Raw genomic sequence first — 13,973 nt, 5'->3', positions numbered from 1 at the left:
AGTAAAGAGGACTGGACTGCCTCTAATTCTTGTACCACTCAAGCCATGATGGGAACTTGTCAGGTGAAAGTGGAAAGGGAGACAGTAATCTCCGGAGAGCTCGGCCCTCGTCTCCTTCCGTATCCAATATACTAAATAAAACGATCAGTCCGAGAAAAGGGCTACAGAGGAAGCCTGGAGGGGGTTTAAATGAAAAAGGAACGCCGTATAATTTTGCACAATTCACAACAGTAATAATAATAATAAATGTATATATAAAAAAAAAATTAAAAAAAAATAATATATATATTATATATATATATAAAAAACACCAAATTTTGGTATCTCAAGAAAAACATAGAATTAGACAGCAAATAAGAAATCAAACCTTACTTAAAATAATACCAAATCAGATATTCTAAGAGATTTTATTCTTAAAAATTCAACTTTAGGAAACTGGTTCACACAAAACAATAAATAGAATAAATATCTCCATGTAATTACATATTAGAACCATGTCAACGCCCCTTCACTATCCAAATGTATTTTACGGGGTTAAACGTCATTAATTGGTTACTGAACGTCTCATCTGCTATGACTTTGCATCCCTAAGAGAACAAAAATCACATGGTGATCGGCGACACTGATTCCGTTCCGTCTTCATACAAAATTAGCTGAAATCGGACGATTGTATAAAAATTTGCCAACAGAATATCATTTTTTGGAGTGTGTCTGGAGCCTGACTGCATAATAATGGGGGGGGGGAGGCCAAATCGTGGTGAAAAGGTCCCTTTAAGGGGCTGTTAGATGTGGGAAATGGTATCTGAAAAACGTACAATTATAAGTAACGCGCGTATAAAGCGCAAATCTATTTAACACCTTCATTAACGTCCGAATGAAGACACGAAGAAGCGGCTTCGATCACGGCTCCGGCGGCTGTCCCCCCAAATCATCCGTCCGTTCAAACGTGGCAACGTGATCTCGTTTCCAATCAACGCTTTCCGTGGCGGTGAAACCCGAATCCTTTGCCACTTTTGTCACTATGGAAACGTAGCTTTTTAACTTTTCTGTTTGGAGATCCACCATGAATCTGATAAAAATAAATAAATACAAATACAACATTGTTATAAAAAGATTACTATCCAAAATCCATCTCATTGTTAACATTTGGGGTGCTTGCATGTACATTGACAAGGGAAATCATTTGATTAATGTTAAATAATTATATATATTTATAGGTTTGAGTGTCTCGAATCCCCTTAAAGGGACAGCAAACAAAAAATTTATAATATGTTTAATACAAACTGCTCATCTAAGTCAAACGTTTGAGGTTTGATAAAAAGAGGCATTCTGGTGCAAAGTGATGCAGTCACCATGGAAACCAACTGCTGATGGTTTCAATTTGCACCTAAATCAATCTCTATATCGAGCCCTTATTATATAACGCACCGGCAATCTACATTGTTACCTGCCCTAAAACTCATTCATGGCGCGCGCGTCTAATTCAATCTCCCATGACGTACGGTCACCGGATCACTCAAGCTATTTTAAAACCTGACCCAACCCTACATTGTACAGGGCAGCCAGTTAACCCTTGTTGGAGAGCGGCCCGCACTCTGCACCCCCTTGTGTGGCGGGAATATTTCCTCTACTGGGAATCGTGTAATAAATGTAACAAGTTAGAAATAAAAAGCCTTGAGTAACCAGTCGCCGGACTCGCGCTGGAATGGGTTTCAGGATCGGGACGGTCGTAAATAACTTTACAGCTTACTGGGTTCCAAAGGCGCGTTGTATTCGCTGATCCGAGTTTAAGTTTAAAAGGCTAACGGATCATTAGAAAAACCCCTTTTGCAATTACGTTACAGCCAAAAATATCCCAGTTTTCCAGTGACCCCAAACTTTTGAACGGCAGGATACGTTTTTTTTTTTTTTTTAATTGTAAGAGATGCAAGCTTTAAATCTGACCACCGGACCGAGAAGACCTCAGGAGATACGCAACACCTTCAGAAATACATACTTTGTGAGTTCCAAAACAAGAGTGGCTTTTCTGGCGGACACCAGCTTGTATTCAGGCTTCAGATTGTGAACCATGCTGGGGAGAAAAAAATATATAATAATAATAATAAAAAAAACCCTTTATGAAGTTTCTAAATCTCTGAATTCAGTAGAACTGTAGTCTTTGAGTTTGCCAAAAAACACATAAAAAACACCTACGTGGGAGGCTGGCTGAAAAAATGTAGACTGAATAGGGGGGACTTTGTACTTTATTGTTGAAATTATGGGGAGCGGGGCGACGATACTGACGGGCGAGCGTGAAAGTATTTCTGCTTCTACCAGGTACAGGTCGCCTTATAGAGGATTTAATCAATCCATGGGGGTTTCCATGGCGGCAGCTCATCTAATTAACGAATATATAAAATATCCATGCAGAGGCCAAGGGACACTCCAAGCCACTATAGCCCTAATGCCATCTTTTCTAGAAGCTAAGAATATGCCGTGGGACCGGGTGTTTCCAGCCCTAGAGGACACAATAACAGGAACAGAAACATTTATACATTAAATCGCGTAAATAGAATACATTCTTCTTCCAAACACCTTATATAGGTTGTGTTTAGGCCGCCCAACAAAAGAAAACGTCCCTGTAATATAACAGCAGGATCAGCATATCGATATGAAGTCGTATTGATGATGTAAGACGGGCTTCACCTGCAGGAGAAGTACAGGAGGTTGAACAGGTTGTGGAATCTGCTCTTCCGATGAAGATCGCTGACGGAGTTAAGGGGCAAGAAATGGATCTCCACGTCGCTCAGCGGGATGAAACCTGAAAGAATGCAACATCGGATTATCAACGAGAAAAGAGCTTGGACTTAATGATCACAAAAAGGGGGAAAAAAGAAAAAAAGAAAATCTCACTAACTTAAGGGTTTGCTCGGCTTCTCCGGCTCGGCGTTTCGGTTCGTGCGCTCGGTTGCGTTCCTGGTTTCTTCGGCCGGGGTATCGGAGAGGGGGCTGGAAGGAAAAGCGGGGGGACGTCTTGTGGGTTCGGAATCCGCTTTGTCTGCTGCTGGAAGAGTATATTTCTGTCCGGTGACCAACTCGTGGAATAAGGAGAGGACGTTATATTGGGTGATTTCTTGAGCTGACTAGAAGAAGAAAAAAAAATAGATATTTACAAACACATATATCAATCTATATAATATACAAGTCCAGTCACATAATGTATAAAATCACATTACCTTTACATGGACTCCATTAGCCGTGATTAGCAAGCCCTTCTCTTCCGTTTCAATTCCAAAGGCTATGTAAGGGCTGGTAATTATGTCGCCCCAGTACCCCCGGGCTCGCACCCTTCCACTTCTCTAGGGCCGCGACAACAAAGCAAAATGTTAATAAAAAAATAATAAAGATAAGAAAGAAACATCAGTGCCAACATATACAACACACTTTCTTTAAAATGCCCATTTGATATTAAAGGGGCACTCCAGGCATCCTATACACTGAAATGCATATTCCACAGCCCCTTTAACCCCTTCACGACAAAGACTGTACATGTACGGGCTCACAATGCATTGTCCTTAATGGGTTAAAAATCGCAAAGTATCAGCTAATCAGCCATCCAAGCGGCTCTTTGTTCGAGACATCATGGAGGATGTGGATTCACGGGCTGCTCTTTAAATTAAAGTCTAAAAATCTGTCCTTGCGCATGATTAACGGCACAATTAGGTGGGTTATAAGCCCCTAATAGATTCATTTACAAGCTTGCAGCACCACCTACATACTCTCGCCAATCGCTCTGGAATATCCTTTTATGCAGAAATAGCCCAATTATCATTTGGACGGCCGGTAAATTACTCGTCTACATTACAACGGGCTCTTATCTTGTTAAAACCTCAGCGCAAGTGGCTTCTCGTGGCCTCTTTCTGTATTTCCTACCATCTGCTGCAGGGACAACGCAAGTCCCTTCTGCCCAAGTAGGAGACATTTGCATCGATGACGTCATAGGAAGGGGACGCGGGAACACGTTTTGAAGTCACGTATTTAAAGAAGGATAAAGGCCAGATATTTGTTGTTTATTTTTTTTTTTTATTTAATTAGATTTTTGAATTATTGAAGTCCCTGCCCCCCAGCAAAGGGTTTCCATGATAAACAGAAAGATTTAGGTTTACACCAGACAGGTGATTATTGAACGTGTCCTACAGATACCGGAGAAGATTATTAAACACACACACAGCTAAATTGGAAGCAGGCGCTGTGATCTCCCTGCCTTGGCCAACTGTGCCTCGGGACAGGTGGCAGGTACATGTGCTACAATACTTGTGCAACCAAGCTTTTTGAACTTCTACTTAAAAGACCAGTTGGGGAGATTATAACCCAAAATACAGGAGTTGATGTTCATGAGGAACCCTATGGGGCAGACTCCTTTTTTTATACTTCGTTTATTATACCAAGCTATATTTTATAACATTTTTAATTATAACAAGCACTGTACAGATACCGCTAACACTACTATTAACCGGGGCTGATTGAATTTAAGAAACAATCATTGAGATCGAGAGAAGCAGAGCACAAACATACTCACGTGTGCTACACTCATGTACGAGGCCAGGGTTTTGTTGGGAACGTCATAAATTCCTTCACGGATCACAAACGCTACGCCTTTCTCTCGCCAGCGGTTGTAATCCGCTCCGTTGATGACGCTGGCCTGGAAAGGTAACGGGGAGAATGAAACCCCACTTCACGGGAGAGAGGTTTGGAAAAAATTTACATCACTAAAGCTTACCAGACCCGCAATGTTACAATGGGAATATTATAACCGCTGAGCCAGGCTTAAACGCCAACAGAATATACACACACACGCAGACACGCACACACACACACACACCTTCCTGTGTTACGTGCAACTTGGTCTGGGCCCAGCAATACAGCAGCCCCAAACATACCTGGCAGACAAAATGGTGAACGCACACCATGCTGTACATGCTTTTAAAAACCATACATGTGTTTACCAGTTCTTACAGAGCCAGAAATGGTCTATAATAAGTATTTTACCGATGCACTGCTGAAACGCTCTTAGTATTATACTAGCACATTTCGTGCAGACGATCCTGAGTCGTTATATATCACTAATTATATATATATGCTTATTCCAGAGTACTTTGGTTTCCTACCCCTCTATCGTGCAGCTTCATGGACAGGTCCCAGTCGTACGCTCCTCTCCGGGAGTCGTAGCGCCGACCAAGAAACTGCCTGTTCTTCGCCTCCCAATATTTCTCAATAGGAAAGAGCCTGGATTCCGGAGTCCGCCAGAACTTAAAAATATCTTCAAGCTCATCTCTTTCTTTAAACTACAAAAGTAAAGAGAATATAATTATATTATGTATACACACACACACACACACATATTATATATATATCTACATATATACACACACATATACATACACACACTACTGTTTAACGGGAAAAGAAGGACATTTCTGTCTGAACCATAATTCGTAAAAAAAGGTCTTCAAACATTCAATTAGCCTTTTAAACTTGGATTAGTGAACACAACGTGCCATTGGAGCACAGGAGTGATGGGAGTGATAAAGGGCCATTGGAGCACAGGAGTGATGGGAGTGATAAAGGGCCTCTGTACGCTCATGAAGATATTCCATTAAAATCAGCCATTTCCAGTTACAATAGTCATTTACAACATTAACCACGTATGCGCTGGGTTTCTGATCCATTTCATGTTATGTTATCATTGTGGTTTTTTTTTTAAGAAAAATAAACATTTCTAAACATTTCAGTGTATCAATGATACGTTTTCTGGATGACCTGGGGCTTTAATTACCCAACATGTATACTTTGAAAGACTTTTTGGGTAACAAATGCCTTATTTGATCGAGGGTTTGTAACATGCTTGAGCTAACTGAATACAAAAACCAGAATAAATTATAGCAAAAAAATGGAAAGAAAAAACAAAAAGCCATTATAAAAGCTTCATTTAAACTTAAATTATTACTTATTTATAAAGGGCCACCATTGTCCACAAACACCACAAATTGCGGCAAACACCACATAAAAGTAAAATCAACAAGCGGTTTCAAAATTTAGAAAGAACAGAACCCAGATATCAGCCATCATGAATACTTCGGACGCGTTACCATTATCACAACGCAGTAATAACTTTAATGGCAGATGCGGGGAGATTTAGCACCATACTGAGCAAGAAAATCTTTCAAATACATTTCAACTCATTTTCTACAGGCTTTTAGTGGATTTTGATAGCATAACGGCAGCATAGAAGGAACCAACAAATGTCACGTTCTGCTTTGATGACAAACCTGCGGTCCATTCATACGCGGCGCTCAGAAAGATGAAAGCACCGCAGCAGGTCCTTCAATTACAAAGCAGAGCTGGAAACAGCGAAGATGCGATCACAAAGTAAGAACGGGAAAATAGAAATTATAAAGGAAGTCGCAATCATTTAACGAGTGAGTAATGTTCAAGTTTCTTCGCCTTGAATAAATATAAGACCAGATCTGGCTGCGATTTAGCAGGTACAGCATATACTATATGGACAAAAGTATTGGGACGCCTGACCATTACACCAACATGGACTTTGATGACATCACATAGAATTAATACAATGATGGCTCCCTTTGTGGCTGTAATGGCCTTCACTCTGGGAAGGCTTTCCATGAGATTTTGGGGGTTTCTGTGGGAATTTTTGCCCATTCATCCAGTAGAGCGTTTGTGAGGTCAGGCACTGATGGTGGATGAGAAGGTCCGGCTCGCCATCTCCGTTCCAGTTCATCCCAAAGGTGTTCGATGGGGTTGAGGTCAGGGCTCTGTGCGGCCGGTCAAGTTCAAAGCAAGTTCAGCGCACAAAGCAAGCTCCATAGTCATGCTGGAATAGAAAAGAGCCTTCCCCAAACTGTTCCCACAAAGCCCTGAAGCATAGCAGCGTCCAAAATGTCTTGGTATGTCCCACACCAAAAAGGAGCATGGATCAGAAAGGTAGTGTTGAGCGTTCGAAAGAAGAGTTGTAGATCCAACAATATAAAAAATACAGAGGAGTAAGTAGAAGGTGTCAGGGCGCCGGCATATCCAGCCCTATAAAGATACGACGCCAGCACATGAGCGCCAAGCCCGGACCCCATCACACGGACGATAACAAAATGACGCTTCTAGGTTAAACAGAAAACGGACGCTTCACCAGGAGCACAAGTAATCTAGTTTACCCCAACCAAGAACCGTACTCCTCTGAGACGCGTGACTTTCTTACACAATAGTTTGTCTGACCGATTCCAGTCTTGCCCATAAGTTCTCCTCCCCACGTGAAAAATACACTTTAGAAAATTAGCTACAGGAGATGTTTTGAGCAATCAAAAGCACAACCGGTCAAATAAACAAGCAAAATACCCCCCCCCCCCGGAGTTACAGAACACCTTCTTACCTAACAAGTGAAAAGTAATTGAAATGTTCAAGCAGGGTAATCAGTAAGTATTGATCGGCTGGGAAGCGTCCGGAGGGACAGAGTTATTATTTTATCCAGTGCGCCCCATAAATATGGATTTACCTTGATGGCGGTGAGGTTCAGCCACGGGAAAACATTCTGTTGGTAATCCGGGTCCGTGACACAGCGGATGAAGAGATCGCACCTCTCCTGGAGATAGTTTGCTGTCTGACTGCGGATCAGACTGTTTCCAAAGAGCTCCAAGAAACTCTCGCTTTTTTCTGGGGGGGGGAGAAATCAGATACGTAGAAAGATGGACAAATTTCCCAATGTATTGGAGTAATGGTCAGAGATTAATCCCAGATTCCAATCCCATTGCAAGCAGAAATGATATAATAGAGATTCGATGTTTGCTTTATCTAACATCTGGAACAAAGATACGTCAGGAAGAGTTTCTAGAGCGAGAACAAACATATTTTAGTGGAACATACAGCTGCAGAGCATTTGGGGATTCGCTTTAATCAATGCTGACAATTTAAATTCTATTTCTAAATGGTGCAGAGAGGTTTTAAAATGAGGTTAAACATGCCTGGATTGGACTTATGCGATGTTGAACTCTATCTTACCTTGTAAGCCCATTTGCTCCGGATTCTCGAGGGCCAGGGTTAAAAAAAGCATGGTCCGTGCCAGGAGCTCCAGGTCACTCTCTATTATGTAGAACTAGCGGGGTGAAAGATACAGATGGTTCAGAAGGAACGATTGTCCAATAAAAGCAGAAACTACATATGGTCCATGTATATTAAAAAGTTATTAACAAGCTTAGAAGGACCTCAGATGGGTTTGGGCCTCCATTCCAAATACATCTCTGGCTCACAATAATTAGCCCACGGCGAGTCCAACTTAAACATCAACCTACTACAGCCCTGGCCTTTGTGAATCCATTTATTCTTTGTTGATCGTTGTTATTCCAACATGCAATGCCCTACCGTATCTCACGAGCCTGCCTCACATGGAGCCTGCAATGGAGGAGGCTCATCCATCTCCATATGTCACAGAGGTGACAAATGTGCAAGAAGCAGACATGTTGAGTTAGATATTCTAGAAGCACTAAGAGTTATTTCGTGAAGCTCTGGAGATCATGATTAATGCCCAAGGAGGTCCCCGGTTATTTCTTTACATACCCAATATCAGGGTTACTCAGATGTAAACATGGCCCCAAACAGTCTCAATGACGATAGCGTGAGCTCTCCAGCGCCATCATCTTAATAGGAACATAGTTTGGATTTTCTAGCTGGGAAATTTGTTTTGGATCCAGGATAGCCATATGCCCATCCCATGTATGCTTCAATTCCATTACTGTAGTAGCCTCTATTACATCTACTGGGAAGCTGATCCACGTATCCACCATCCTCTCAGTAAAACGTCTTTACATTACATCTAAGCCTTTGAGAACTTTAGCTTCAGATGATGACCTCATTGTTCTAACATTTCTCCTCCTTCGCAATAAACTTCCCTCCTGTCCCTCGCAGGAAAACACATGGTCTTCACTTACGTTAAGCTTTCTTTTTGGCCACCGGCGCGCCTGACAAATCGTCTTGAGGAGATGCCGGGCATCACCCGCTCCCACTAGCAGAATGTTGAGCTCCGGCACATCATCGTCAGAAGAAGACAGCTGTTGGATGGTACTCTGGAGACCTGTAGAGAAAAATAACGTGACCCTCTCTGTGGATAGCCGAGTATTCATATACCGGAACTCTGAGTCTGAGTGTAACGAAATTGGGGATCCACACAGATCTCCACATCGTTAAGAGATCGAGGTAATAACAGTTTTTAGAACCCAGCTCGTGGGTCGGGATTCCCATTATAACTGTCCAGTATGAGTAAAAACTCCCCAGTTTAACTTCGCATCCATCTGGAATTAAGACCAAGGACGGGGAGCAGCCCAAGAGACGAGACAATGGGAGTTGTAGCAACCGAGGCTAACTTGTGGGGCGCAGGTGAGCTCTTTACACAGAAAGCCTGCCACGAGACATGCATACAGGGGTTAATTGTCCTACATATTTAATCATCGGGAAATGACCAATATTTTGGATTGGGTAGAAGGATCTGTTGATGAACTGACGTGTTCATAGACTCGATTTGATTACACCTGTATGCACCGTTCCATTGCTTTGGGGGAGTTTGCATATGGAGGCATCTCATGACCTGTATCAGCAGAACAGCCCTGATGATGTCATACCCTGGAATTCCACTTTAATACATCACACAACTGCAGTGTACCAGCGGGGATGGATTTATTGACTCTACATCTGATTGAGGAAACTCATGTTCAAGTATTAAAGTAAATAATACCGATCTTTTTCAGACACATTTAACATCCAATTGTCAGATAACATTATCCTTAAATGAGGAGGAGCACAAAAAGCCCAAAAATGGATTTACACATTTTGACTTGTGAATAAAGCTACTGGTGCTTGGGAACAGGTTTACAATTAGAAAATGTTTTGGGTACAAATAGGGGTTTATTCATTAAAGAGGGAGTCAGCAGGAGAGTTGCTGTTTCATCTCCCTTAAGTTGCTTTATTTTATAAAGGGCAGACCCCAGCGAGCATCAGCTGCAAGGATGGCCCTGTATAAAGCATAGTTAAATCAGAATATCTAGAAAGTCCCCTGACTGGACTATACATTGCGCAGGGCTGGCTGGATCCTTCTTGCAGAGTAATTTGTCCGGGGCCCATTATATAAATGGATGATGAAGGCAGGGATTCGAATCCACAACTCACCCGCCAGCTTCTGCTTTAGTGAATAAACCCCTCTGGGTTATTTGTAAAGATGGATTCCGGTATCACTATAGCAATCAATCGAGTGTTCGTGCTGATTGCACAATTCCAGCGGTTGCTATGGTGATAAGGCCGCTTTGCAAGTTTTCCATCAGAATCACTTAATAGGTAAACCCCGTTGTATTTGTAGCCAAAAATACTTTTGTTTTTGTTTATTTTCTGTTTATAAACATCATCCTTCACGCTCACAAATTCTATCATCAATAAAGAAAATAAAAACAAATGGTAGCAGAATCCTGTCGTTTAAGAAGATTTAATAATAATATTACCAGACCTGGGAACTCTCAGGGTTTTTGCCCCAATCTCAGGGGCAGATTCTCGGGGTCACACACTCCTTCCTATTCTCCTCCGCCGTGATTATATATAATGCTTACAATTAGTGCTTTACTACCTGTATGTTATGGTGGATATCCCTGCTTGAATGCAGGTGAGTCAATTAAGTTTATACTTAAATAGCGACAGGTCAAGGTTTCCATGATGACCGGAGGCGAGTAACTATATACTATAGAATCTTCATGTTGGGCTATTAAAGGGTTAATAAGTCTCAGGGGCAGCTCATCTAGAAAGTTCCCAGGTATGAGAATTACGCTATACGGTGTGGTCACTGTATGTGGGCGATATATATATATATATGATATATAATATACATATAATATATATATTATATATATACTTGTGGGTAACCCCTGAGGACTCACAATGCATCTGCAGATCCAGGGCAGGACTGAAGCCCCACCAGGTGGGATAGACCTCTCTTCTCCCTGCAGCAGCCATAGCACGAACTCTGTGAATAAAGCACATTATATATTAATATACTCGGTGCTGTACAGTCAGTATGCTACATGTCCCCAAGCACAGTGTATTTTTAACTCACCCGGTACCTGCAGGCGCAGAAACCACTCTCCTCACCCCCAGCAGCCGTTTTAAATATGTAATGCGAACCACATGCAACCCACCTCGTTACTTTTAAGGCAGACAGTGCAGCGTCCAATCAAGTGCCGGAATTTCGTGATTGACAGTAAGAAGGGCTAATGGAAGCGCAGCACCAGTCAGGAGGCGGGCGGTGCCGGTAGATCCTAGCAGATTAGGTTGCAGCACAGGGAAGCTTTGCTGTCTCCATGGTAACCCAGAGAGGCTGGGAGTGAATGTGTGGTTTCTGTAGTTGGATCGTTTGTTGTTTATTTGCAATGTTTTTATAAACAGGAAATTCTACAGTAATGTCTTACAAGTAATAAAATATTGTAAACTCTTTATTGATTAGTATTATTTAGTTATTTTTAATAATAGTACACTTTTTTAGCACTATGTACCCATAGTTTTTGTTTTGCAGAGAATAATAATATTTTGGCTTTTTAAACAATGACAGTCATTACACATGGGATGCCTGGCAAAAACCGAGTATTTGTATTATAGTGACGAGATGGCAGGGTGGTTCCGGCCTGGAGATGGTCCTGTGACTCTTTGAGTTTTATTATTATTTTTATTAATATTATTATTATTAAATACATTTTCCCAGTGTGCGAGTTGGCCAGTTCTGGCCTGGAGATGGCCCTGTAACTCTTTGAGTTTAATTATTATTACTATTATTAATTAATACATTTTCCCAGTTGGCCAGTCCTGGCCTGAAGTTGGCCTTGAAACTTTTTGAGTTTAATTATTATTATTATTACTATTATTATTATTATTATTATTATTTAATAAATTTTCCCAGTGTGCCAGATGGACAGTCCTGGCACCTACACAGACCCTCCCCCTTGTGAAATGCATGCAGGACACTGAAGTCGTTAGGCGGTCCGGCTGATGCCGACGGCACGCGCCGCTGTTAATAGGGAAAATGGGCGGGGTTTGGGGCGTGTCAGAAGCAGCACTTGCCTCAGAGTCTCCCACAACACCCAACTCTCAAGGTGAACCAATCTCAAGGTGAAGGGGCAGATCCTCAGGGTGAAGAGGCAGATCTTTTTTTGTGATATCTCTGCTTGAATGCAGGTGACGTAGTTAAGTGTATCTTTAAATAATAAGCCAAGGTTTCCATGAGGACAGGAATTAGAGCCATTTGGGTAACGCATTTGGCGAGTCACTACATAGAATCTTCATGGTGGTCTGTTAAAGGGTTAACATTTTAAGAGTCTCAGGGTCTGTTCATTTAGGAAGTGCCCAGGCATGCGCATAACACTGCCTGGATCCAAGAAGACCTTTACCCTTTACCTTCATCTTCCTTTGTTAAGCCTGCTGAAGAACATTTTTTTTCGTCATATCGTAACAACATGCATGGACGAGATGCCCAGATGGCCCGGTCTCTGTGTGCAAGATTTTATATGTTAAATTTGCATAATTTTTTTTTACCCGTTATACATGTGATGTCTATAAAGCAAGGGATTGAAGACGTTGCCTGTACCCTGAATTACCCATTAACTACTTATATATTTATCACTAATTTATATTATATTTGTGCTGGTCAATTAACTAATAATGCGATCTTAATAGGCACCAATGTCTTCAACATGCCGTGCCATTCCCCCCAGCGTGTATGTATGGAAACGTTGCCTACCCCTGGCAATCCCAAAGTGACCTATAGTTCCAAGTTCCAAAAAGGTACCCGAGTAGCTAATTTCTCCTCCCGAGTATTGCCCACATACACTTTGCCCTTAGCTTTAACTGGTTCTTATAATCTATCACAGATTAAATGCTGTTGGTGGTCATCCTGATCAGTAGAGGGCAGCACTGAGAATGTGTCTTTCTATCTGATTAGATCTTCTCTGTAGGGTCCTGTGGCAGACAAGTGTTTGTAGATTCATCCACGCCACATAGACCATTTATATGACACAACGCCATTAACATTTAGAACTAAACAGCTATTAGAACAATCACGTCTCTGTTCATAACTACCCCAAGTACTAGAGGAAACATTAAAGTATATAGAGTTCGATGTACTTCCCTGCATATCTGGGGACTTAGCAGGGCTCGATCCTTGAAGCTCCCTAACTTCTGCTTGTTATAAGAGGCAAGAAGTAATGGGACATGATAAAGAAGAGGAGTGAAACCTGGTTAGCCTGAAGCTTTGCAGTTGGACAGCGTTTGTCTCACCGACCTGTAGCGTGTAGAATTCATAGATGACATAGTTTAAATGGCTTGGCTGCCCACAGCGCGGAAATTTCCCATTTAGAGGGAAACGACCCCCAAAGTAGCCAGCATTATTCTTAACTATGGTATAGGTAAAGCAATTCATATATATATATATATATATATATATTATATGTATATTTTTATATTCTTCGTTGTTGTCTTTAAGAGTGTTTGTTGGGTTTAAATGTATTACATTGTTCTACAGCCGTAAAATTCAGGATAATATGTATATAACAGCATAAAATGTGATCAATTAAGTTTTGTAATATTCAACTTCTAAATACCTAAAAAATCCTGTCCTATAGCTAGACAATATATATATATTTTTTTTTGGCAATCAGATGCCATATGCACAAATATTCAAGCTTGTGCTGCATCTAAAACACTTAAAACTAAAAGGAAAAAATCATATAAATATTTGGATTCGTAAAAAAAAACCCCGGAACGATTGAACTTTGTGTTTTTGTTTTTTTTGAAATAAAATTTACACCATTTTTAAATATATAGCTTTCATTTATTCATTAACAGACAAGAGTTTCATTCAAATACATTAATATTAAAATATGTTCAAAAGGGAACTTTTATAA

At 41.1% G+C, this 13,973-nt stretch overlaps 1 protein-coding gene across 1 annotated transcript; it reads right to left on the bottom strand.

The window, feature by feature from the left end:
* Nucleotides 1–368: 368 nt before the first annotated feature.
* On the bottom strand, nucleotides 369–11,044 carry DNAAF3 (dynein axonemal assembly factor 3). The gene is made up of 11 exons (XM_053452176.1): nucleotides 10,962–11,044; nucleotides 8,976–9,118; nucleotides 8,050–8,143; nucleotides 7,547–7,704; nucleotides 5,148–5,324; nucleotides 4,559–4,681; nucleotides 3,216–3,338; nucleotides 2,897–3,122; nucleotides 2,686–2,800; nucleotides 1,997–2,071; nucleotides 369–1,069 (listed from the first exon to the last, which is right to left on the bottom strand). The coding sequence occupies exons 1-11, from the start codon at nucleotides 11,035–11,037 to the stop codon at nucleotides 901–903; spliced, it is 1,479 nt and encodes a 492-aa protein (XP_053308151.1). The 5' UTR covers nucleotides 11,038–11,044; the 3' UTR covers nucleotides 369–900.
* Nucleotides 11,045–13,973: the final 2,929 nt, after the last annotated feature.

This window comes from Spea bombifrons, chromosome 12 (assembly GCF_027358695.1).
Source record: "Spea bombifrons isolate aSpeBom1 chromosome 12, aSpeBom1.2.pri, whole genome shotgun sequence".
In the NCBI taxonomy this organism is placed as follows: Eukaryota; Metazoa; Chordata; class Amphibia; order Anura; family Pelobatidae; genus Spea; species Spea bombifrons.
This window is presented reverse-complemented; position numbering and strand designations above follow the sequence as displayed.